General features: G+C 47.2%; 1 protein-coding gene and 2 long non-coding RNA genes across 5 annotated transcripts in view; 2 read left to right on the forward strand and 1 right to left on the reverse strand.

Annotated features, from left to right (window-relative positions):
- Positions 1 to 26,651, forward strand: part of LOC146206893 (uncharacterized) — a 165,875-nt gene that overhangs the window by 55,790 nt on the left and 83,434 nt on the right. For all 3 annotated transcript variants that reach the window (XM_084591649.1, XM_084591651.1, XM_084591652.1), the window contains exon 2: positions 25,559 to 25,685. In XM_084591649.1, coding sequence (XP_084447775.1) covers positions 25,559 to 25,685 — 127 coding nt within the window. The remainder of the gene's footprint in view (positions 1 to 25,558; positions 25,686 to 26,651) is intronic.
- On the reverse strand, positions 7,387 to 9,786 carry LOC146206896 (uncharacterized). The gene is made up of 3 exons (XR_014703297.1): positions 9,636 to 9,786; positions 8,131 to 8,256; positions 7,387 to 7,650 (listed from the first exon to the last, which is right to left on the reverse strand). It is a non-coding gene; the product is annotated as an uncharacterized LOC146206896 (long non-coding RNA).
- On the forward strand, positions 13,677 to 20,210 carry LOC146206897 (uncharacterized). The gene is made up of 3 exons (XR_014704559.1): positions 13,677 to 13,818; positions 15,189 to 15,314; positions 19,852 to 20,210. It is a non-coding gene; the product is annotated as an uncharacterized LOC146206897 (long non-coding RNA).

A 26,651-nucleotide genomic window follows, 5' to 3' on the forward strand; every position in this document is an offset into this window, starting at 1 on the left:
TGCTCTTAGAACGAGGTGTCGGCATCGCAAGAGGCATCACGAAATTCCGGAGAGGCCAAGCTCAGGTTCTGGTAACAAACTTCACCGAAGAATACCGGCATCTCAACAAGGGCACAACGATCGCCTTTCTCGACGAATTAGCGGACCTCGAAGATGTATTCGCCCTCCACGACCAAACGCTGGAAGACGCACCGGACCAATTCCGTCAGCCCAAATTTGACATCAACCAGGCATTGACCCACAGCAGGAAAGACCAGATTCTCAGTCTTCTTCGAAGATACGGGGAGTGCTTCTCGTCATCATCGAAGGTACGACAAACACCACTGGCCAAGCACCGCATTATAACGGACGAACACGCCCGACCTTTGCGCCAAAGCCCTTATCGTGTATCGCCGCGAGAACGCCAGGCCATTCGCGATCAAGTTGAGGAAATGCTGCGTGATGACGTAATCCAGCCATCGAACTGCCCCTGGGCGGCACCAGTCGTTTTGGTGAAGAAGAAAGACTGTACACTTCGCTTCTGCGTTGACTACCGCCGCTTGAATAGCATAACGAAGAAGGATGTCTACCCGCTTCCCCGCATCGACGACACTCTCGATCGGCTTTGCAATGCAAGGTACTTCTCATCTACGGACCTGAAGAGCGGATATTGGCAAATTGAGGTCGACGAAAGAGATCGCGAGAAGACCGCTTTCATCACACCAGACGGTCTTTTTGAGTTCAAGGTGATGCCATTTGGCCTCTGCTCCGCACCAGCCACATTTCAACGAGTAATGGACACAGTCCTGGCAGGCTTGAAGTGGCAAATTTGTTTGGTATATTTAGACGACGTTGTTGTCTTCTCGTCAAACTTTGAAGACCACCTAAAACGACTGCAGACAGTGCTGGAAGCCATCAAGTCATCGGGACTAACGCTAAAAGCAGAGAAGTGTCACTTCGCCTACGAAGAACTGCGTTTCCTAGGTCACATCGTTAGCAAGGATGGTATTCGCCCAGACCCGGAGAAAACAGCTGCAATCGCACAATTCCCACCGCCTGCCGACAAGAAAGCTGTGCGCCGATTCCTTGGGCTGTGCGCTTATTATCGACGATTTGTCAGAAACTTTTCGCGGATCGCCGAACCGTTGACGCAGCTTACAAAAGCTGACGTACCTTTTAAATGGGAAGCGCCGCAAGGAGAAGCCTTCGACGAACTTAAGCGCCGCCTGCAATGCCCTCCTGTACTTGGCCACTTTGATGAAAACGCCGAGACCGAAATTCACACCGACGCGAGCAGTGTAGGCCTAGGAGCCATTCTCGTCCAGAAGACTGCCGGACAGGAAAAAGTAATCGCCTACGCTAGCAGGTCTCTCACAAAAGCCGAAGTCAATTACTCGACGACCGAGAAGGAGTGCCTTGCGATCATCTGGGCTACTTCCAAGTTTCGTCCATACCTATACGGCCGACCATTCAAGGTGGTAAGCGACCATCACGCGCTCTGCTGGCTGGCTAATTTGAAAGATCCTTCCGGCCGCCTTGCCAGATGGAGCCTACGACTTCAAGAATTTGACATGACTGTAGTCTATAAGTCGGGCAGGAAGCATTCCGACGCAGACTGCTTATCCCGCGCTCCCGTCGATTCTCCCCCGAAGGACGATGACGACGACGCCTTTTTGGGACCGGTAAGCGCCAGAAGTTTCGCAGAACAACAGCGATCAGACCCTGAGCTGAAAGCGCTAGCCGATTACTTGGAAGGAAAGACCGCTTCCCCTCCTGGTGTGTTCAGGCGACATTTATCATCCTTCACGTTAAGCAATGGCCTCCTCGTGAAGAAGAACTTTGCACCCAACAAGACCGCGCAGCTTCTCGTAGTGCCTAAAACCCTTCGGCAAGAAATTCTGCAGGCGTTGCACGATGAGCCCACAGCAGGCCACCTCGGATTTGCGCGCACGTTGCGTCGAATCCAGGAGAAGTATTACTGGCCGCGACTGCCTGCCGAAGTTTCCCACTACGTGAAGACGTGTCGTGAGTGCCAACGACGCAAGACGCCGCCGATCAGACCAGCGGGACTACTAAACCCGATTCCGCCCCCAATCCTGCCCTTTCAAAAAATTGGGATGGATCTCCTCGGCCCCTTTCCATCTTCGTCTATGGGTAACAAGTGGATCATCGTGGCCACTGACTACCTTACCCGTTCCGCCGAAGCAAGAGCACTACCAAATGGTACCGCGGCAGAAGTCGCCAAATTTTTTGTCGAACAAATTCTCTTGCGACACGGCGCCCCAGAAGTGCTCATCACTGACAGGGGAACGGCGTTTACGGCAGAGTTGACGCAAGCCATCCTGGAATACAGTCACACAAGCCATCGACGAACAACTGCGTACCATCCCCAGACCAATGGCCTTACGGAGCGCCTGAACAAAACGATCGCGGACATGATCGCTATGTACGTCGACGCTGAACACAAGACCTGGGACGCCATCTTGCCGTACGTGATCTTCGCGTATAACACGGCAGTCCAGGAGACGACCAGAGCGACCCCGTTTAAGCTTGTGTACGGCAGGGAGCCCACGACGACGCTCGACGCAATGCTACCGCACGTAACCAGCGAAGACAACCTTGGCGTCGCCGCCTACCTGCAGCGTGCAGAGGAAGCCCGACGACTCGCACGGCTGCGTATTAAAGACCAACAGCGCACGGACAGCCGACGATACAACCCAGACGGCCATAGACGTCCGACGGTCGACCGACGGACGTCCGTTTTCGGACCTTCGGACATCCGACGGAAGTCCGGTTATGTTCGATATACGTACAGCGGACGTCCGTCGGACTATCGTTCGTGGATCCGGATCGCGTCCCACGGACGTCCGACGGGCAGCCGGAGGCGGACATTCGGACGTTTCCCGGAACATGCTTGCAGGGCCCGCTATTGGTGTAAAAACTTGCCAATAACATTCGTGTAAAGCTCAGCAAGCATGTGCCATGGAAATTTCAGTCACATACTAGTGCTCAATGCCTTTGTCGTGAGAGTAAAGCAGACAATAGAATATGCAACAGGTTCAAGTTTCCTGTTGTCTGCTTTACTTTCACATACAAAGCACTGAACAGCAGTGTGCAATTAAAATTTCCATCAAAGAGGCACATATGCTAGCTGAGCTTTACACAAATGCACCATTCCTGAAAACATGCGAAGTACATAGGCATACCAGCATGCGAGGTTGTAAAAAAAGCATTTTTTTTTGCTTTATTGCAAAAACTGCATGCATAAATAGTCTACACTAAAAAAATATCGATGTTAAGGAATGGCATGGTAAAATGCAGGTCAAATGGAGTATTAAGAATCTACTTGAATAATTTTTTTTTAATTATCCTTGGCCGTGACAGCTCTTCCCTTGTGGAGAAACAGGTATTTATTGAAACCTAATATTTCGGAATTAGCGAAGAGATGACAGAGTTCTCTGTGGGCGGCCTCCGCAGGCTGGGATTCCAGGAGCAGTTACTATCCTGTGCATTTGCTCGATCAGCTGTTGCTGGTCTTTCAGGCCTAAGATGGAAAGAGCAGGTTGGGTTCCTCCTGCAATAGAAGGGAAAATGAAATTCAAGTTATCTGTGCTGAACTTTGATTACACATCTCCAAGGGCAACTGCCAGTTTCTCTCAATTGCTTTTTCCAGACGGCACTTTACGCATGCATCTCCATTCAGAACTGTCACATACTATATAGAAAGGTCATATAACTGCAGCAAAACCCATGCAGAATAACAAAAGATACAAACGTAGTTTGACCAGAACCTGCCATTCAGTATTTTAATGTTTTTATGTCGTCTCTTTGAACATGCCACTCTGACCAAACATGGCATGTTATGCTTGCTGCTATGCGCCCTCAGCAATGCCCAAGACATGGAGTGCACATGCAGAGAAACTAAGCATAAAGGATGCTGTATATGAGTATAAAGCACAGCCAGAGCATTGCAGTATTACACAGGTACGCACTGGTGGCAGAAACCTGCATTTTGAGCGGTTTAACAGGCAGATTTCTAAAGTCATTGTTCCTGCTCTGAAAAGAAGTGATCAATAATAACATCATTTAAAATTGTTACCTTTTTGTTCTGTAAACTGCACATTTCGCTGGTTTCCATGTACCCTCTACCGAAGACATTCCCTGGGCGTGTCAGGGGTATATCGACATCAACATCTAGGCTACAAGCGTCTAGAAAGCGTCTCCTTAGAGCAGCTGCGACGAAGTAACTTATCTGATAACATGCAAGCTGCTGCAGCAGAATAAAGATAGACATTTGACATGTGGCTAAAGCCCAATGTGGAAGCATAGCCTGCCGCAGTGATTGCGCAGTGTTCATGCTTCTACAAGAGTTAAAAGTAAAGTTATTTGTTAACCCACAGCGCTATATGTGACATTACAATAGCAAGGCTTATAGTTACACAGAACACAAAAAGCTGACAACCACAAGCTCCTGATGTATTACCGGCAGTATGCAGCATGGATGTTAGTTACTGAAATATGGTTGCATAATTCTGGCAACCAGCTGTGCATGTATGTCATGGATTTCTCAACTACGCACAACAAATTACAAAAATAATAATGGTATTTATAAATGTAGCCAGCTGTTCACAAGAAACACTGTAGCTTTTTTATGGGGAAGGTAGTGGGCGCCAAAGAAACTGCCCCTGTAAAGGCGCCTAATTTGCCCCTATGTAATATCGGGGACAAAAGTGTGTGGACTACACAAACTGCAATCAAAGCACGTAACTTTCACATCGACCAGGAAACTCTGACCATACTTGTCTATGTGAAAGTTGAACGTTAGTTCTTTCATGTGTGCAAGAGAAGTAAGGTCACAATTCGTTTACATCGCGATTCTAGTCCAAAATCTCCAGACATACTGTCCAGAGACTTTTGCCCCCACAGTATAAGCCACCACTTGGGTAAGAGATTAGTAAAAGGAGTGTACAAAAGACATTAGTGCTGTTGGACAGCCATAGCTATAAAAATGGTATTGACATTGGAGTACTGCCTTAAGGCGGGGCCTAGGGCATTACAAAAGCAAGAGTTAGTGTCCGCTGGTCCTCGTTTGAACGAACAAAAAGAGGGGGGGGGAAGAAATCTACCTCAACTACATGTTTTGAGTGACACCAAGCCGCAGTTAGCATTAAAGGTATCACGCAGTTTTGTGGAAGATTTGGGAGTGCTTTGCTGCTTTCTTACAGGATTGGACAAAAGAGCTCACCATCTTCAGAAAGGCATGTTATATAGAAATGAAAATAGTGTATTTACTGCATCTGGCCACAACAACTTGCACACGGAGAGGAAGATGAACTGAAAACTTTATACATGAATGTACGTATTTACAACAGGTGAAACAATGACCATGATCTATGCCGAAGATGAAAGAGATCAAAATCTAGCTCAGAACGAGTTCTAGGCCGCGGGGCCGTTTCATTAACTTCGGAACTTCGCCCAAGTTTCTCATCCCCAATGACAATGAACTCACACATGACTGGCTAACAAACATTTTGGCATGTCTTTCCACTTTCATAAGGTTCTTCACCCTCTCCCTAATACAAGCAATGTAAAAGGGACAACAAATTCGTTTCACAACAAACGGAATTTAGAGTATGGACCTCGAAATGATTGGCTCACTAGGTCACATGCCAAACTCTCTCCCCTAGGAAATAAAGAAAGAAAAAAAAATCAGAACCCATCAAAACGGTGTCCCACGTGCGCAACCATTGCCCAAAGCTTGCACCCTTGGCGGCTCCTTTTACAGGGCAATTATTGCAATTATTGGCGTCCGAGTCAGCACCATTGCGGACCCCTTTAGAAGAGCCAACCCACATCCTCCCGCTCCGCATCATACCGTCACTGTTACACACTTGCCCTTTTTCAACGCTGCCATCTCCCACCATTGTTGACATCCAGGGTTGGAATCCTCAACGAGACCCCACTCAGCGCGCCTGCACTGAATAATTGTCACTTTTATGGACTCCCCAACAAGGAAGAGGGCCTTACACCCTTCAACCTGACAGTGTTTTTTCTTTGAACGATAAGCAGTTCTTCCAAAAGAGGTGCTCATTTCAAAGCTGTGCTGCCTCCGGGTGATGGGTCCAGTCAGCATACTAAGGACCCCTTAGTTGTATACTGTTCGTAAAGCTCCTTAAATAAAAATGAGCCCCCTACATAACACAGCAACGAGAACAAACTGCCTGTCCCCGCGTCTTCGAGTGCGACAGCAAAGTCCTCGGAAGAGGGGACTTCTTTCCCTCTCTGCCTACGTTTCCGTTAAGCACGTTAGCACTGTAGCTGCTGTAGCTGCCTCTCTGTGCGCGTCTCTCTGCCTCCTGTCCGAGGGCAAGTGGGAGACGGCCGCAGCTGGGCATTGAACAGGTGACCCAAAAAGAGCAGACTAATAATGGTGCCTAGCACACCCACCGATCCCTTACAGAAATCATCAAAGAAATGAAAGCAACACATCAGATAACGCTACAATGTTTCTAAGTGCAAAGTCGACAACTCCAAGTAATATAAATATATGTACATCTCCGCACATTAACTAGACAGAAACAGTGCAGAGTAAACTAATAATTCAGTGTCTAGCAACACTATTAAAAGGGGATAAAGGCCACGGGGGGCTACGATTATTAGTACCGTTGTGCCTTTAAACTACAATAACATACTTGTTGCAAGCTTAAAATCAAAGATTCACACCTGTCCCACCCACAGCAATGGAACACATATCTGACTCAAGTCTGCAGAGAAAGAGCAAGCTAGACTATTACAGACGCACCCTTGGTTGTTTTTCTGGCATTTCTGAGGGTGAAGAATCTGACTTGTCAGTAGTATGTATATGAATAAGAATCCAATGACAGTAAATGCATCAGATTTTCTTGAGTGGCTTTTCTTTGCTGACCACATATGAGGTGAGCTATAATTTATCCAACTTTGCCTAGGTTTATTCTATGAATAACAAAGCTATAGCAGGTACACAGTCGTCCACTCAGGCTGAACATGCGAGTGCGTGGCATGCACTTTTTGAGATGCCACTGCATCCATCGCAGCCGCACACCGTAGCGAAGAGGCAGACAGCGTGAAGTACCAGCCTCTAGTCCCTCTACCACCACTGGGGTCCCAAGCTAGGGATCCCTTGTTTTTGTCAGGACAGGCCCCCTCAGGGTCAGCTAGTGAGTAACCTCCTGTATTTGTATCTGATGGAAATGTTTTCCACCACCACCCACAATACGCAGCTGCGCATCATAGCAGATGTGAAGCAACAGCTCCTAGTCCTTCTACGCATCAGCCACTTTGCCTTGATGCATGCCTGCGCACCATAGTAAAGAGGCAGACGACATGACGCAGCAGCTCATGGTACCTTTACACATGAGCCCCCCCCCCCACTGTACTTCGATACGCACCATAGCAAATATACAGACTACGCCACACAGCAGCTCCTGGTCCCTCTATGCATAAGCCATTTTGCCTCAATACGCACCTGCGTACCTGAGCGAAGAGGCAGACGTGAAGCTGCAGCTCCTGGGCCCTCCATGCACAAGCCACTTAGCATCAATGCACGGCTGTGCACTGTAGTCAAGAGGCGAAGGACGTTAAGCAGCAGCTCCTGGTCCCTCTACACATCAGCCATTTTGCCTCGATGCGCATCTGCACACCGTAACAAACAGCCAGATGTGACAAAGAAGCTCCTGGTTTCTCTACACATAAACCACTTTGCCTCAATGCACGTCTGCACACCGGAGCAAAGAGGCAGATGACGTGAAGCTGGAGCGGCTGGTCCCTCTACGCACAAGCCACTTAGCCTTGATGCATGGCTGTGACGGATGCATTGTTATTTTGCAAACTGCATGCCACACATTCCCATTCAAGCTAAGAGTGGACGACTGTGTAAACGTAAAATACTGGTTATTTACTTCAATTGACAATGACAAAAAGTAACATGGTGGACAATGTAAAAAGAATTTGCTGCATAAAGTTTGTTGAAACCAGTTCTACATCCTACATGTAAACAAGCTAAAACCTTAATGTCGAAGGGATGTCCTGTGTGTTTAAAATCATCACGCTCAAACAACTTCAACACTGACAATCATGATTCAATATTAATGTAGATAATGATACAATGCTCACTTTTAGCCATACCAAAGAAATGAGAATGCAAAGGGATGTTGCTGTTTTTTCCCCGTAAATGACAGTTTTCCATGCTCAAAGTGCTGCTTCCTGTTGGCCTACGAAATCGGCTACAGCAAATGGCATCTGAAAAATTTTTGGAAGCCTCATGCTAGTCTTCAACGAGAAAGGCATTGCCATACAGAAGCAGAACACAAATACTTTTACAACACACTAAAAGCACCAACTGCGGTGCTGTTTTTAGGATGACTAGGTACAGGTTTTGCTGTACCAAGCCAAATGTTAGCCTTCAATAAGGAAAGCATTCCCATACAGAAACAGAACACAAAAACTTTTACAACACATTAAAAGCATCAATTGCACAAATGCTTCTAAGATGACCAGGTACAGGTTTCTGCTATAGCCCACATCATGTGACCAGCGGTTATCAGAAGCCTTGTATGTGAGCATGATGCCCTAGATTCAATTTATGGCTATCACTGTATTAACAAGCATGGGTTTAAAGCTACTTTAATACGATAATCTAAGAACATGGTAAGAGCTTTCAGTGCGAGACATAAGCTCAGTATCATGCACTATAAGGTACTGCATGGCTCTAATGTAGCTTTGGCATTATCTCGCTGTCAATAATGCAGCGAAGTTCTGAGGAGCCTTTGAATATCTGTAAGGACAAAGCAACAATTTTGTTTTCATCTCACTTTTGCCCAGCTCGTGTTTTTTTATTATTTGTTTTTTTAGAGCCCGCGGCTTGCATGGCCTCCCAGTATGGCTGTTTTGCATAAAAGAAGGCGTTGCAGGCACCAGAGCTCACAGCCCAACTCTATCGCGGCGGCGGTATGTCAAATTCGTGCCAGAACAGCGCAGAACAACGGGCCAAGAAAAAGTCAAGTGCTGACTTTTTTTTTTCTCTCATCTCCTTGTCCGGTTGTTCTGCGCGGTTCGGTCCCACATGCATAACCAACATGCGCAAGGTGCTGTCCTGGTTTGTCAAAGCTGAAGGAGAGTACTAAACCTTTAGTTATTTAGTAGCTACAGCCGTTCCTTCTAGAAACTGTAGTTGCCGTAAAGCTCAAGAGAGAAAGATCAGCGGCTGTCCATTATTAAAAAAAAAAAAAAAAAAAAAAAAAAAACCCGTGAAGTTTTTACAAGTGTAGGCTTGTCGCACGATAGGCTCGAGTGCATAAGTTTTCTCGTATAGTTTTTACAACTCAGCACGTTGCGCATGGTTAACAAATTAACTCCTTTAAAGCTCGGGCAGGCACTCCTTTATCAGAGACAGAGAAGTTGCGCGGCTTACTGGCGCAGCGTCCAGTAATGCCGAGAAAGATGGCCCTCAGACTTGAGGCTGCACTTTCGTTAGTCGGCGCGGAGCCATCCTGTCAGTCTCGCCTAAAACACTCGACCGTTCGGCTGCTCTACAGAGCTGTTTCCTTACCTAAAAGCTCAGCACCATCGGTGCATCGAAAAGTTCCACTAAAGAAACAAAAGTTCGGTGAAATACTTACTTTGGAATCGGCGGGTGAACAAAGTGTGCCAGCCGCACCAAGCCACAGCAAAAACAATGCTAGCAGTGCATTACAGCCGTAGGTATTTGTAACTGCGCAGAAAATGCAGAACACGGAAACGTGAAGCCATCTTCCATGACTAAACTTCAACTTGTCATGTGGATTGGATTGGCTCATTTCAGATTGTTTTGAGGATAGGTTCGGTTTCGTTCTTTTTGAGCTTGCTGCTTGCTGCGTCTATTCAGCCACTGATTAAAATTTCACCGAAGCATCATGATAGAAAATTGTTTAATGGTCATTTCACTTTTAATCAAAAAATTTTGATGCAGGAATTCAACGATGAAACATGCGAAAAATAAAAAAACTGTTTAATAGAAACGCTTTCTATCGCATCGATTCGCTCTGGCATCATATAATGCAGACTTGACGGCATTGCTGATTTATACGCAGTTCAGACGAGCACGACGACTATAAACTATATCATAGCTGTGTAAAAGCAAATCCAGTGGCGGACGTACGGCGGCTGTCCGCTGGGCGAACGGATTCGACCATCCGCTTTCGTACGTACGCCGGAATTCCGGCGGACGTCCGAAATCGGCCGCCGAGTTGCGGCCGAGTTCGATTGTCCGTCGGACGTCAGTGGCCGTCTGGGAATCTACGACGACGCCACGCAGAGTACAACCCAGGAGACCAAGTGTGGGTTTGGACACCAATTCGCCGTCGCGGATTAAGTGAAATGTTGTTGCGTCGATACTTTGGGCCATACAAAATCCTTCGCCGCGTCGGACCACTGGACTATGAAGTCATTCCCGAAGGAACGTCAGCATCACAACGGCGACGCGCACGCCCAGAAATTGTACATGTTGTGCGACTGAAGCCATATTACGCGCGTTAAAGAATCTGTGGTGCTTAAACTTTGCAGTGTTTATGTTTAAGTTTCTTTGTTTTGGAACATCGAGGCGATGTTTTTTTAAGGGGGGAGTAATGCCGCGAAACCTTCAAAACAGTATTTGTTGTTTTTAAACAGCCGCCGGCATACAGGCTTATCCCTCTGATTCTGGACCGCGTATCAGTTCCGTAATCTTTGTTTGTTAATGCTCGATGTCGCGAGTCACACCTTTATCAGTTTTGTTGTAGCGCAGGATGCACCGAGATCTGTCTCGAAGGTTCCGGCCACTTGGGTGTCTTTCCACAATGTTCCAGCCCGTGCTGGTAGCCGTTTGCGACGTTATCTAGATTGTTCTGTGCAGCCTTTAAATTGAGCGTTGCCGAGTGTGACGGGCATTCTTTCTTCGACGATCGACGAGCGCGTTTGTTTCAATCGCCGCCGCCGAGTTGCTTAGTTCTTTTGCGGGCGCAAGTCAGCCCAAATAAAGGGTTTCTTTAGTGCAGTCATCGACCCTTCATTTGTGTCGTCGACCTCGTCACCACTACGTGACAATACAAGCCCGGATAATTTCAAGAAAGCCATAGAAGCATTGTTTTATTAACACCAGGTTGTTTGCCCATCCCTCATGCAAAGCCCTCACCCAAGGGCCCTTAGGTATCTGTAATAAATAAATAAGTGACGTCGGTTAAACGTCGCTGAACAACGTAGGGCCCGAAGCATCGCTGCAATAGTTTTTTCGGAGAGTCCACGGCAGCGAATAGGCGTCCAGACCCACACTTTGTCGCCGGGTTCGTACATGACATGTTGGTGTCTTTGATCGCAGCGTCGTGCATCATGCTCTTGCTGATTTTTTATCCGCACACGCGCTAGTTGTCGAGCTTCCTCTGCACGATGAGCGAATTTCTAGGCGTCCTGATCGAGATCATCGGTGTCGGCATTCGGGAGCAATATTGCATCCAGCATAGTTGTTACTGGTCGCCCGTGAAGCAGGCTGAATGGTATCATGCGAGTGGTGTCTTGGCGTGCCGTATTGTAGGTGAACGGGACCGGACGTTGGGAAGAATTTCTGTGCAATTTTGGGGGTTCGCACCGACTTACATGCAAAGCATGTCTGCGATGGTCATTTTGAAGCTTTCCGTCAACCCATTGGTTTGAGGGTGATATGTCGTAGTTTTACGTTGACTGGTACCACTGAGGCGGAGAACGGTCTCCAAAAGTTCAGCCGTAAATTCAGTTCCTCAGTCAGTTATGATTGCCGGAGCGCCATGCCTTAGGGCAATGTTCTCAACGAAGAACCAAGCTGCTTTGGCGCCGGTACCCCTTGGCAGGGCCTTGATCACTTAGCGGGTAAGATAATCGGTGACAACAATTATTCATTTATTCCCGGCTGTGGACGTCGGAAATGGTCCCTGGAGGTCTATGCCAATTTACTTAAAAGGTATCCTTGGCAATTGAAGAGGGTGGAGTAGGCCGGCTGGTTTTAGAGGGGTGATTTACGGCGCTGGCAGTCTATGCACGTACGTACATAGTGTTTCACTGCCGCCGGCAGTTTTGGCCAGTAGTATCCGTGCTACACTCTAGCCAACGTGCAGGTGTAGCCTAGGTGATCGGCGGTTGGCTCGTCCTGGCACGCTTGCAAAACTTTAGTGCGTAGAGCCGATGAGACGACGAGTAGATGACTGTTTCCCCAGGACGGAAGTTCTTGTAAATTACGCTGTTGCAATAAAGAATGAAGGGATTACTCGGGCTAAAACCTTAGGCACAACCGTAGTTCGCTTCTTCAAGACGTCACTAAGAGGGAGCAATTCCTGGCCCTCTCGCTGCTGTTGGGAAAGCGTTCTGTCATCTATGACACCTAAAAACGCAGTGTCTTCATCGGTAATAGTGCAAGGTTCGACCGACGCTCGCGAAAGACAATCTGCATTCCGTGTGCTTCTTTCCAGATTTGTAAATAACTGCCATGTCGAATTCTTGTAATCGAAGGCTCGAACACGCGAGTCTCCCTGAAAGGTCATTTAAGTTCGTCAGCCAACCGAGAGAGTGAGGGTCGCTGACGACTTGAAAGGGGCGAGCGTACAAATAAGGGCGGAACTTCATAATCGCCCATACCACTGCAAGGCATTCTTTTTCGGCTGCCGGGTAGTTCGCTTCTGCTTTAGATAGGGTCCTGCTGGCTTAAGCAATTACTTTTTTCACACCATCCTGGCGATGCACCAACACAGCACCTAAGCCCACGTTGCTGGCATCCATTTGAAGCAGTCTAGGGGCGTTGTCATCAAAGTGAGCCAGGACAGATGGTGTCTGTAGACGCCTGCGCAGCTCATTGAAAGCGTGTTGCTGTTCTTCACCCCAGCGAAAGTCAGCGTTGTCACGCATCAGTGAAGTTAATAACCAGGCAATTCGTGAGAATTAAGCCAGCAATAAACCGACGGTAATAGGCGCAAAGACACAGGAAGCGCCACAATGTCTTTTTGTCGGTAGGTGTTGGGAACTTGGCGACTGCGGAGAGCTTTTTCAGGATCAGGCCGGACACCTTCTAGGCTAGCGAAGTGACCTAAGAACAGCAGCTCCTCGTAACCGAAGTGGCACTTCTCGGGTTCTAGTGTCAGGCCCGCAGATCGTATGGCCTGAAACACAGCTAGCAAATGGACCCAGACGGCCACTGACGTCCGACGGACAACCGAACTCGGCCGCAACTCGGCGGCCGATTTCGGACGTCCGACGGAATTCCGGCGTACGTACGAAAGCGGATGGTCGAATCCGTTCGCCCAGCGGACAGCCGCCGTACGTCCGCCACTGGATTTGCTTTTACACAGCTATGATATAGTTTGTAGTCGTCGTGCTCGTCTGAACTGCGTATAAATCAGTAATGCCGTCAAGTCTGCATTATATGATGCCAGAGCGAATCGATGCGATAGAAAGCGTTTCCATTAAACAGTTTTTTTTATTTTCCCCATGTTTCATCGTTGAATTCTTCCATCAAAAATTTTTGATTAAAAGTTAAATGACCATTAATCATGTTTCTATCATGATGCTTCGGTGAAATTTTAATCAGTGGCTGAATAGACGCAGCAAGCAGCAAGCTCAAGAAGAACGAAACCGAACCTATCCTCTGAAATGAGCCAATCCAATCCATCTGACAAGTTGAAGTTTAGTCATGGAAGATGGCTTCACGTTTCCGTGTTCTGCATTTTCTGCGCAGTTACAAATACCTACGGCTGTAATGCACTGCTAGCATTGTTTTTGCTGTGGCTTGGTGCGGCTGGCACACTTTGTTCACCCGCTGATTCCAAAGTAAGTATTTCACCGAACTTTTGTTTCTTTAGTTGAACTTTTCGATGCACCGATAGTGGTGAGCTTTTGCGTAAGGAAACAGCTCCAGCCGAACGGTCGAGTGTTTTAGGCGAGACTGACAGGATGGCTCCGCGCCGACTAACTAAAGTGCAGCCTCAAGTCTGAGGGCCATCTTTTCGGCATTACTGGACGCTGCGCCAGTAAGCAGCGCAACTTCCCTGTCTCTGATAAAGGAGTGCCTGCCCGAGCTTTAAAGGAGTTAATTTGTTAACCATGCGCAACGTGCTGAGTTGTAAAAACTATACGAGAAAACTTTCGCACTCCTCGAGCCTATCGTGCGACATGCCTACACTTGTAAAAACGTCGAGTTTTTTTTTTTTTTTTTTTTTTTTTTTAATGGACAGCCGCTGATCTTACTCTCTCGAGCTTTACGGCAACTACAGTTTCTAGAAGGAACGGCTGTAGCTACTAAATAACTAAATGTTTAGTACTCTCCTTCAGCTTTGACAAACGGACAACACCTTGCGCATGTTGGTTATGCATGTGGGACCGAACCGCGCAGAACAACCGGACAAGGAGAGGAGAGAAAAAAAAAAAGAAAAAAGTCAGCACTTGTCTTTTTCTTGACCCGTTGTTCTGCGCTGTTCTGGCACGAATTTGACATACCGCCGCCGCGATACAGTTGGGCTGTGAGCTCTGGTGCCTGCAACGCCTTCTTTTATGCAAAACAGGCGTACTGGGAGGCCATGCAAGCCGCGGGCTCAAAAAAAAAAAAAAAAAAAAAGAGTTGAGCAAAAGTGAGATGAAAACAAAATTGTTGTTGCTTTGTCCTTACAGATATTCAAAGGCTCCTCAGAACTTCACTATTATTGACAGCGAGATAATGCCAAAGCTACACTAGAGCCATGCAGCACCTTATAGTGCATGATACTGAGCTTATGTCTCGCACTGAAAGCTCTTACCATGTTCTTAGATTATCATATTAAAGTAGGTTTAAACCCATGCTTGTTAATACAGTGATAGCCATAAATTGAATCTAGGGCATCATGCTCACATACAAGGCTTCTGATAACCGCTGGTCATATGATGTGGGCTATAGCAGAAACCTGTACATGGTCATCTTACAAGCATTTGTGCAATTGAAGCTTTTAATGTGTTGTAAAAGATTTTGTGTTCTGTTTCTGTATGGGAATGCTTTCCTTATTGAAGACTAACATTTGGCTTGCTACAGCAAAACCTCTACCTAGTCATCCTAAAAACAGCACCGCAGTTGGTGCTTTTAGTGTATTGTAAAAGTATTTGTGTTCTGCTTCTGTATGGGAATGCTTTTCTCGTTGAAGACTAGCATGAGGCTTCCAAAAATTTTTCAGATGCCATTTGCTGTAGCCGATTTCGTAGGCCAACAGGAAGCAGCACTTTGAACATGGAAAACTGTCATCCACGGGGGAAAAACAGCAACATCCCTTTGCATTCTCATTTCTTTGGTATGGCTAAAAGTGAGTATTGTATCATTATCTATATTATTAATATTGAATCATGATTGTCAGTGTTGAAGTTGTTTGAGTGTGATGATTTTAAACACATAGGACATCCCTTCGACATTAAGGTTTTAGCTTGTTTACATGTAGGATGTAGAACTGGTTTCAACAAACTTAATGCAGCAAATTCTTTTTACATTGTCCACCATGTTACTTTTTGTCATTGGACACAGTCGTCCACTCTTAGCTTGAATGGGAATGTGTGGCATGCAGTTTGCAAAATAGCAATGCATCCGTCACAGCCATGCATCAAGGCTAAGTGGCTTGTGCGTAGAGGGATCACCCGCTCCAGCTTCACGTCATCTGCCTCTTTGCTCCGGTGTGCAGACATGCATTGAGGCAAAGTGGTTTATGTGTAGAGAAACCAGGAGCTTCTTTGTTACATCTGGCTGTTTGTTACGGTGTGCAGATGCGCATTGAGGCAAAATGGCTGATGTGTAGAGGGACCAGGAGCTGCTGCTTAACGTCCTTCGCCTCTTTACTACAGTGCACAGCCGTGCATTGATGCTAAGTGGCTTGTGCATGGAGGGCCCAGGAGCTGCAGCTTTACGTCTGCCTCTTCGCTCAGGTACGCAGGTGCGTATTGAGGCAAAATGGCTTATGCATAGAGGGACCAGGAGCAGCTGTGTGGCGTAGTGTGTATATTTGCTATGGTGCGTATCGAAGTACAATGGGGGGCTCATGTGTAAACGTACCATGAGCTGCTGCGTCATGTTGTCTGCCTCTTTACTATGGTGCGCAGGCATGCATCAAGGCAAAGTGGCTTATGCATAGAAGGACCAGGAGCTGTTGCTTCACATCTGCTATGATGCGCAGCTGCGTATTGTGGGTGGTTGTGGAAAACATTGCCATCAGATACAAATACAGGAGGTTACTAGCTGACCCTGAGGGGGCCTGTCCTGACAAAAACAAGGGGTCCCTAGTTTGGGACCCCAGTGGTGGTAGAGGGACTAGAGGCTGGTACTTCACGCTGTCTGCCTCTTCGCTACGGTGTGCAGCTGCGATGGATGCAGTGGCATCTCAAAAAGTGCATGCCACGCACTCGCATGTTCAGCCTGAGTGGACGACTGTGTACCTGCTATAGCTTTGTTATTCATAGAATAAACCTAGGCCAAGTTGGATAAATTATAGCTCACCTCATATGTGGTCAGCAAAGAAAAGCCACTCCAGAAAATCTGATGCATTTACTGTCATAGGGTTCTTATTCATATACATGCTACTGACAAGTTAGATTCTTCACCCTCAGAAATGCCAGAAAAATAACCAAGGGTGCGTCTGCAATAGTCTAGCTTGCTCTTTCTCTGCAGACTTGAGTCAGATGTGTGTTCCATTGCTGTGGGTGGGACAGGTGTGAATCTTTGATTTTAGGCTTGCAACAAGTATGTTATTGTAGTTTAAAGGCAGAACGGTACTAATAATCGTAGCCCCCCGTGGCCTTTATCCCCTTTTAATAGTGTTGCTGGACACTGAATTATTAGTTTACTCTGCACTGTTTTTGTCTAGTTAATGTGCGGAGATGTACATATATTTATATGACTTGGAGTTGTCGACTTTGTACTTAGAAACATTGTAGCATTATCTGATGTGTTGCTTTCATTTCTTTAATGATTTCTGTAAGGGATCAGTGGGTATGCTAGGCACCATTATTAGTCTGCTCTTTTTGGGTCACCTGTTCAATGCCCAGCTGCGGCCGTCTCCCACTTGCCCTCGGACAGGAGGCGGAGAGACGCGCACAGAGGCAGCTACAGCAGCTACAGTGCTTAACGGAAACGTAGGCAGAGAGGGAAAGAAGTCCCCTCTTCCGAGGACTTTGCTGTCGCACTCGAAGACGCGGGGACAGGCAGTTTGTTCTCGTTGCTGTGTCATGTAGGGGGCTCATTTTTATTTAAGGAGCTTTACGAACAGTATACAACTAAGGGGTCCTTAGTACTAAGCGTACTAAGGGATCCTTAGTACGCTGACTGGACCCATTACCCGGAGGCAGCACAGCTTTGAAACGAGCACGTCTTTTGGAAGAACTGCTTATCGTTCAAAGAAAAAACACTGTCAGGTTGAAGGGTGTAAGGCCCTCTTCCTTGTTGGGGAGCCCATAAAAGTGACAATTATTCAGTGCAGGCGCGCTGAGTGGGGTCTCGTTGAGGATTCCAACCCTGGATGTCAACAATGGTGGGAGATAGCGGCGTTGAAAAAGGGCAAGTGTGTAACAGTGACGGTGTGATGTGGGTTGGCTCTTCTGATGTGGTCCGCAATGGTGCTGACTCGGACGCCAATAATTGCAATAATTGCCCTGTAAAAGGAGCCGCCAAGGATGCAAGCTTTGGGCAATGGTTGCGCATGTGAGACACCGTTTTGATGGGTTCTAATTATTTATTTTCTTTTTTTTTTTCCTAGGGGAGAGAGTTTGGCATGTGACCTAGTGAGCCAATCATTTCGAGGTCCATTCTCTAAATTCCGTTGTGAAACGAATTTGTTGTCCCTTTTGCATTGCTTGTATTAGGGAGAGGGTGAAGAACTTATGAAAGTGGAAAGACATGCCAAAATGTTTGTTAGCCAGTCATATGTGAGTTCGTTGTCATCGGGGAGAAGAAATGTGGGCGGAGTCCTGAAGTTAATGAAACGGCCCCGCGGCCTGGAGAACTCGTTCTGAGCTAGATTTTGATCTCTTTACTCTTCGGCATATATCATGGTCATTGTTTCACCTGTTGTAAATACGTACATTCATGTATAAAATTTTCAGTTCATCTTCCTCTCCGTGTGCAAGTTGTTGTGGCCAGATGCAGTAAATTCACTATTTTCATTTCTATATAACGTGCTTTTCTGAAGATGGTGAGCTCTTTTGTCCAATCCTGTAAGAAAGCTGCAAAGCGCTCCCAAGTCTTCCACAAAACTGTGTGATATCTTTAATACTAACTGCGGCTTGGTGTCACTCAAGACATGTAATTAAGGTAGATTTCTTCCCCCCCCCCCCCTCTTTTTGTTTGTTCAAATGAGGATCAGCGGACACTAACTCTTGCTTTTGTAATACCCTAGGCCCCACCTTAAGGTAGTACTCCAATGTCAATACCATTTTTATAGCTATGGCTGTCCAACAGCACTAATGTCTTTTATACACTTCTTTTACTAATCTCTTACCCAAGTGGTGGCTTATACTGCGGGGGCGAAAGTCTGGACAGTATGTCTGTAGATTTTGGACTAGAATCGCGATGTAAACGAATTGTGACCTTATTTCTCTTGCACACATGAAAGACCTAACGTTCAACTTTCACATCGACAAGTATGGTCCGAGTTTCCTGGTCGATGTGAAAGTTATGTGCTTTGATTGCAGTTTGTGTAGTCCACACACTTGTCCCCGATATTACATAGGGGCAAATTAGGCGCCTTTACAGGGACAGTTTCTTTGGCGCCCACTACCTTCCCCATAAAAAAGCTACAGTGTTTCTTGTGAACAGCTGGCTGCATTTATAAATACTATTATTTTTTTTGTAATTTGTTGTGCGTAGTTGAGAAATCCATGACATACATGCACAGCTGGTTGCCAGAATTATGCAACCATATTTCAGTAACTAACATCCATGCTGCATGCTGCCGGTAATACATCAGGAGCTTGTGGTTGTCAGCTTTTTGTTTCGTGTAACTATAAGCCTTGCTATTGTAATGTCACATATAGAGCTGTGGGTAAACAAATAACTTTACTTTTAACTCTTGTAGAAGCATGAACACTGCGCAATCACTGCGGCGGGCTATGCTTCCACATTGGGCTTTAGCCACATGTCAAATGTCTATCTTTATTCTGCTGCAGCAGCTTGCATGTTATCAGATAAGTTACTTCGTCGTAGCTGCTCTAAGGAGACGCTTTCTAGACACTTGTAGCCTAGATGTTGATGTCGATATACCCCCGACACGCCCAGGGAATGTCTTCAGTAGAGGGTACATGGAAACCAGCGAAATGTGCAGTTTACAGAACAAAAAGGTAACAATTTTAAATGATGTTATTATTGATCACTTCTTTTCAGAGCAGGAACAATGACTTTAGAAATCTGCCTGTTAAACCGCTCAAAATGCAGGTTTCTGCCGCCAATGCGTACCTGTGTAATACTGCAATGCTCTGGCTGTGCTTTATGTTCATATACAGCATCCTTTATGCTTAGTTTCTCTGCATGTGCACTCCATGTCTTGGGCATTGCTGAGGGCGCATAGCAGCAAGCATAACATGCCATGTTTGTTCAGAGTGGCATGTTCAAAGAGACGACATAAAAACATTAAAATACTGAATGCCAGGTTCTGGTCAAACTACGTTTGTATCTTTTGTTATTCTGCATGGGTTTTGCTGCAGTTATATGACCTTTCTATATAGTATGTGACAGTTCTGAATGGAGATGCATGCGTACAGTGCCATCTGGAAAAAGCAATTGAGAGAAACTGGCAGTTGCCCTTGGAGATGTGTAATCAAAGTTCAGCACAGATAACTTGAATTTCATTTTCCCTTCTATTGCAGGAGGAGCCCAGCCTGCTCTTTCCATCTTAGGCCTGAAAGACTAGCAACAGCTGATCGAGCAAATGCACAGGATAGTAACTGCTCCTGGAATCCCGGCCTGCGGAGGCCGCCCACACAGAACTCGATCATCTCGCTAATTCCGAAATATTAGGTTTCAATAAATACCTTTTCCGCCACCACCTCCCCAAGGGAAGAGCTGTCACGGCCAAGGATAATTTAAAAAAATGATTCAAGTAGATTCTTAATACTCCAGTTGGCCTGCATTTTACCATGCCATTCCTTAACATCGATATTTTTTTAGTGTAGACTATTTATGCATGCAGTTTTTGCAATAAAGCCAAAAAAATGCTTTTTTACAACCTCTTATGCTGGTATGCCTATGCACTTCGCATGTTTTCAGGAATGGTGCATTTGTGTAAAGCTCAGCTAGCATATGTGCCTCTTTGATGGAAGTTTTAATTGCGCACTACTGTTCAGTGCTTTGTGTGTGAAAGTAAAGCAGACAACAGGAAACTTGAACCTGTTGCATATTCTATTGTCTGCTTTACTCTCACGACAAAGGCATTGAGCACTAGTATGTGACTGAAATTTCCATGGCACATGCTTGCTGAGCTTTACACGAATGTTATTGGCAAGTTTTTACACGAATAGCGGGCCCTGCAAGCATGTTCCGGGAAACGTCCGAATGTCCGCCTCCGGCTGCCCGTCGGACGTCCGTGGGACGCGATCCGGATCCACGAACGATAGTCCGACGGACGTCCGCTGTACGTATATCGAACATAACCGGACTTCCGTCGGATGTCCGAACGTCCGAGAACGGACGTCCGTCGGTCGACCGTCGGACGTCTATGGCCGTCTGGGGAGTGATGCTCTTAAAATGTAGCCGAAAACACGATCATGTCGTCAAGATACACCAGGCATGTTTGCCACTTAATCCCCGAAAGCACAGTGCCCATCAGCCTCTGAAATGTTGCTGGCGCCGAGCATAGACCAAGCGGAAGGACCTTGAACTCATACATCCGTCGAGAGTGACGAATGCTGTCTTCTCCCGATCCCTCTCATCCACTTCGATTTGCCAATATCCACTTTTCAAGTCCATCGAGGAGACGTAACGTGCATTTCGTAGGCGATCAAGGGAATCGTCAATGCGAGGGAGAGGGTGCACGTCTTTTTTGGTCACTTGGTTGAGCTTGCGATAGTCTGCAAAATCATAAGCTGCCGTCGTTCTTTTTAACAAGTACCACGGGGGAAGCCCAGGGACTCGTGACGGGCTGGATAACGTCGTCTCTAAGCATTTCGGCCACTTGGTACTGAATGGCTTCACGTTCTTTCGGAGCCACACGGTAAGGATTTCGTCGAATCGGGCGAATCGAGTCATCCGTGATAAGCCGATGTTTTGTCAAAGGCGTTTGGCCGGTCCGCGATTCTGAAGCAAAACAGTCTCGAAACTGATCGATGAGATCAAGGCGGTCCCGTTCTGAAGAATACAAATTTGGGCTCACATCGATGATGGTTAAGGGTGTATTGCGCAGTCATCATTTCTGTTGCAGTAAGCAGCAGTGCTGCGCATTTGGGAGGCTGTCGAAAAAGGCCGCAGTTGTGCCTTTCGGAATTTGCTGACGCTCGTTACTGAAGTTTGTCAGCAGCACTTCGGTATGCCCATTGGTCAAGTTGACCAGCCCTCGAGCTAGAGAAACACCTCGGCTGAGTACCAGGGTAACTGCCCGTTCAGCGACGCCATCGCCTGTATGCGCCATGTCACATTTGACTTCAACAAGAGAGCATGATCGCGGAGGTAGTGGCACCGTCTCATTGGCGACGTGTAAGGGCAATAGTGGTACTTGCGCATTACCAAGGTCTTCGTGGCTATTGGTGAAGGTAACGACGTTATCACGAATGCTGATTACAGCCCGATGAAGAGGCAGAAAGTCCATGCCCAAGATGAGGTCTTTCCAGCAGTCAGGAGAATAACGATGCTGCCAACAAACACTGCGTTTCCTATTCCTATCCGGGCAGTGCATTCCCCGGTCGGTGCCAGTAGCTGACCCCTGCACTTCTTATTACTGGCCTAGTCCAATCAGTTTTTACTTTGCGCAGCGTGTCGGCCAGTTTCTGGCTAATAATTAAAAAAATCCTCCCCGGTATCCAGCAGAGCATGTGCCTCCAGCCCATCAATGGAAACGGCGAGGTCACCGCTAACAAAGTTGTCTGGTTTGCTCGTCTCTTTCGGCATTTGCGGCGGAAGTGCGGCAAGGTCGGCGCTGCCAGCTTCTTTGTCATGGCTGATCATCTGGTGCGGCATTTTCGGCGGTAATGTAGGCGGCATTTTCGGCGGTAGTGCGGCAATGTCAATGTTAACGGCGGCGTCAGAAGCACGAGTTGTCAACAATTGCGGCGGTGGTGAGAGGTTTGACACTTTTCGACTGGTTGCAACCTCCCCTCGCAAGGTTGGTTGTTAGTTTCACCGGCGAGGGCTAAGGGACCGCCGTCCGCTAACATCAGCAGTGCTGCGACGCATCGGCGAATTACATCGCTGTGGCGATGGGAAGGAGCGGCAACGGAAGACCGGGGATTCGGTTTCCTTGCTGACCGGTGGGTTGTCCTCGATTTGGACAGAGTCAGCGTCGAAGCGGCGGCGAGCAGAAGCAGGCAGAAAGGCCTGCCCCTCTTCGCGATAGCGGCAGTACCGATATACATGGTCAGTTTGTCCACAGTAGAAACAGAGTGGTCGGCTGTCATAACTGCGCCACCTGTCAGTTCGGCGCAGTTGAGAGCGCCTGGATGGCGCCCACTGAGTCCCATGGAAGAACCGCGTCTCCTGACGGCTCGATGAGCTCGGTGGGGCGTGGTGAGCTCGTTGGCGGGCGACGAGGGACCGCGGCATAGCCCTCGGGTTGCGGCTCGTGGTAAGGTGCAGGAATGTAGGCCGTGTAGCTGACCAATTGGGGAGCGTGGTATGGTTCGGAAAGGGCTACCGCGTTGTCGACTGGATGAGACTCGTTGCATGGTGCAGACGGTGATAGGGCGTACCGAATTTCATTCCTCACAGCTTCCATGGGGACCTCTGAGGACTGAGCCTTCGCAGCCATAATTCGTTGCAACTCCTCAAGGACAATTTCTCGAATGATGTCTCGAAGAGTGGTGTTATCTGTTGCAGTCAGCGCCGCCGTAGTCGTCGCGGCACCGTTGACAGGTCGGTTGTACTGGCGGCACCGGGCTTGGAGGGCTCGCTCTATAGTCGTAGCGTCCTTAATGAACTCACTCATGGTTTTGGGTGGGATGCGTACCAAGCCGACAAACACCTGTTCTTTGACACCAACCATGAGATGCCTTAGCTTTCTTGGCTCACTCATATCAGGGTCGTCACGGCGAAAAAGACGAGCCATGTCTTCCGCAAACATAGCCACGCTGTCATTCGGCTTCTGGGCGCGCACTTCAAACAGGCGCAGCGCATTGTCTTGTCGATCAGTTCTCGCAAAAGTGTCTAGCAGCTGGCGGCGGAAGTCATTCTATGTGGATAAGCTGGCCGCGTGATTTTCAAACCACGTCGTTTTAGCATTATCTTGAAGGGCAAAATCAACATTGCAAAGCTTCTGGTCTGCGCTCCATTGATTGATCTTAGCCACTCACTCAAAATGGTCGATCCGATCCTGCACATTTTGAAACGCGTCCCCGCGAAAGGATTGGGCCCTTGGTGTTCTGCATATTCACCGCCGTAGGGCAGGGATGTGCCATGGCTTGGGAGACTTGTCGCTCGGCAGATGGCTGGACTCCGGGGCTAGGCCTAGAAGACGGCGGTTAGCGCAATCACAGTCGTGTCGATGTCTGGGATCCGCTGTGGACTGCCGGAAGGAGTCTTATGCATGCTTAGCACGCTCTACCAGTGTCACGTCTCGATAGAACGCCAAGTAGGGCCTGAAGATTGGATGGTTTGAATGGTCGACCAGCACGAGTCTTGCGTTCAAGCTGTTGTTGTTTTTGTTCTCTACTTTTGTGGCACATACCCGCGCAGGGGGATCGGCCAGGAATTGGGGTGCAGAGATATTAGATTTTGAGATGTATAACTACTTGGCAAAAATACTAAATAGAAATTTACTTCTCTATTCACTAGCGTTCAAGCTTTATTCTCTTCCAGGCTCGAGCTTGAGGTCCCAGTCGTCATCTTCGGCATCGTCTTCTATGCGGAAATATTATTGATGCTACTGCCAAAAAGAAAGAATTACCGAACTATATCGCGACATTGACACATATGCGCAATATTTACTTATGCATTCACGGTAAAATTACCTCAGCTCATGTTTTACTTGCATCTCCATTGCCTTCGTTTTTAGTTCTCACAGGTGCATCCGCAGCCTCATGCGAAAGATGGATATAACAGCTTCCGAATAACTTGGTCGTAAACTAGGCGTGCTTCGACATTAAGCTGCACCCTTTTTCTTAGATATGTTATCACAGCCTGCACAGGGCCTCTTATGGTGCGAAAAATTTTTGTCGATTCTGTAATTCTCTTGAAATATTCTTCGCACGAAGCAAGGTACATCGTTAGCGCGTTTGATTTTGGGACGTTTCGAATAGTAACAGAGACGTTCGGCTCTAAGCAAGCAGATTTCAAGCAGCATTCTGTTATTTTATTAAATGCAGCGCAGTGTAACGCTTTTATAAATTCAATGGTACCGTCAGTTGTGATCATTAGTTTCTGTAGAAAAATAAATCCACGTTGACAGGTGCGATTTAAGAAAATGTTTCTCCTCCGCAGACCTGCTGCATCCCTAAATGTATTCACGGCAGCATGCGTGGCCACAGCCTCTCTGTAAATATTAGCGCAACTTCTCGCACACTTACTGCATGAATGACTCGCAACGACAAACTATAGCTAGGAAAACACTGAATGAATGACTGTGCTCATACACAATGCAGATCCGAGAAGAATTTGCAGGCTGTCGTCTCACTTCACCGTCCAAAGTTGGGAACGAAAACATACTCCAGCCATTTCTTAATTGGTTTGTGCACAATGTGCATCACGGCCGAATAATAAAATTCTCACAAACGCCTTTGCTTCTCCGCCTACAGGGGTACCAACTCTCGGTGGATCAATACATCCGGCAATCTTTCCTAGTGGCCTCGCTTACGAGAGGTGTTTGATCCCTAGTGCCTTTCCAATGGGTGCAAGATGGTCGGCTATTTCGGGATGCAATGTTTGGGGGTGCCTCGTTGATTAGCTTTGGCTTACTGTTTACAACTAACTGTAACGGGATTCTAAAGAAAACTTTGCCACAATTCCGGCGAGAATTGTGCATACAGGTGTTCACAAACATAAACGGAGCGCGCTATTGCCTTTTAATGTTTTCCATGCGTTGCCTAACTGGGATATAGGCAACTTGGTAGTCCTGCAGTGTCTCATAGTCGAATAGCGTTCCTTCCCCTCTGATGGGGAAGAGGAGCTCTGTTTACCTACGTCTGCACCTAGGTATACATAACTTGAAGACAAGTAGTACCTGCTAGCCTTAATGCATCAGAAAAAACCTAGACCGCCCTTTGCTTGATTGTAACGCTGGCTTCCATTAGCAGCGTGTCTGTTTAGGTTGCCGCGCTTTCAAACCTGCGCTGCCGTCTAACCGATTCTGGAGAGGTGCCAGTTTCGTTGTGCTGTCAAGAGTCATACTAATGCGGTAGAGATATTTGAAAGGAGCGCTTCCGATTCCCGCAGGGTACCGGCTGTCAGACCTGGTGAGCCCCAACAACGAATTAGCCGCCGCGGTGCTGCTCTTCGCTGTCATTGGACTTCTCTTCACAGGAGTGGTCTTCGCTGCGGGACTCACAAGTCTTGCTTCCAGGTGTGGACTTGTTTCACTTAATACACTCTCTTAATGCGAAATAATTTTTTGCGTCATCATAGGAGTGAACATGAAGGGTGAGCATAAAATATTACTAGAGACCATCGCCGGGAAAAGTTGTTCTAATTGGCACCTAAAAGAATTAACCGTCATCCTTCAGCCGAGCACATAAACCACTACCTTTTTTTTCTGTTTATTGTATGGGAAAACGTCTGAAGAGCAGGAACACCTCATGCCTCAAATCTGCATAATGCAAGCTCGCTAAAATTAATTGATTTCGCACCATAACAAACGCCAAACTTAAGGGAGGCAGACACAAGCATCAATGTGCGCTAGCCAACTAGATGGCTCTTCCAGGGCAGCATACACTCCCTGCACCTAAGCACGCTGCTCTCGGAATTATTAATTCGTTGATCGTGGTGGTTCAGTATGACGATCCATCATTCGGCTTTTTATTCCGCATAGTTCTTCCGAACGGGCAAAAAGCGAGTACTGTATGGTGTGATTTCGATGCCCTTCTTTAGTGTCCGCAGGAATCTGTCCTAGAAGAACAGAGCATCTCGGCACTGAATAAAGCAGTGGTCAATGGTCTCTGGCGTGTTACACAGGTGGCAATTCACCGGCCAATGCGAAAACGTCTGCTTGACGTGAAGCAATGCTTTAACTGGGAGCTTTGATGTGTGCAGTTTAAAAAGGCATGCTTTTGCAGCAGACCTAATGCACATGCGCTTAACACACCTTAATACACTAGTGTCCAAGAACTCCTGATAAAGTTGCCGATGCAAAAGCTACGGGGAACAAAGACTCAGTAAGAACCTCGTTCGTCTGCCTTCTGTATAGGCTTACATAAGGTAATTTAAATAAAAGCGCGCAGTGAGGAAATTGAAGGTGTGCGCAACCTCCTTAAGAAATCCCTATAAATTCACTTCATGCGCCTGTCCAGTCGATGTCCAGAATTGCGCGCGA

This window comes from Amblyomma maculatum, chromosome 1 (genome assembly GCF_055883805.1).
Source record: "Amblyomma maculatum isolate TAMU_Amacu chromosome 1, ASM5588380v1, whole genome shotgun sequence".
In the NCBI taxonomy this organism is placed as follows: Eukaryota; Metazoa; Arthropoda; class Arachnida; order Ixodida; family Ixodidae; genus Amblyomma; species Amblyomma maculatum.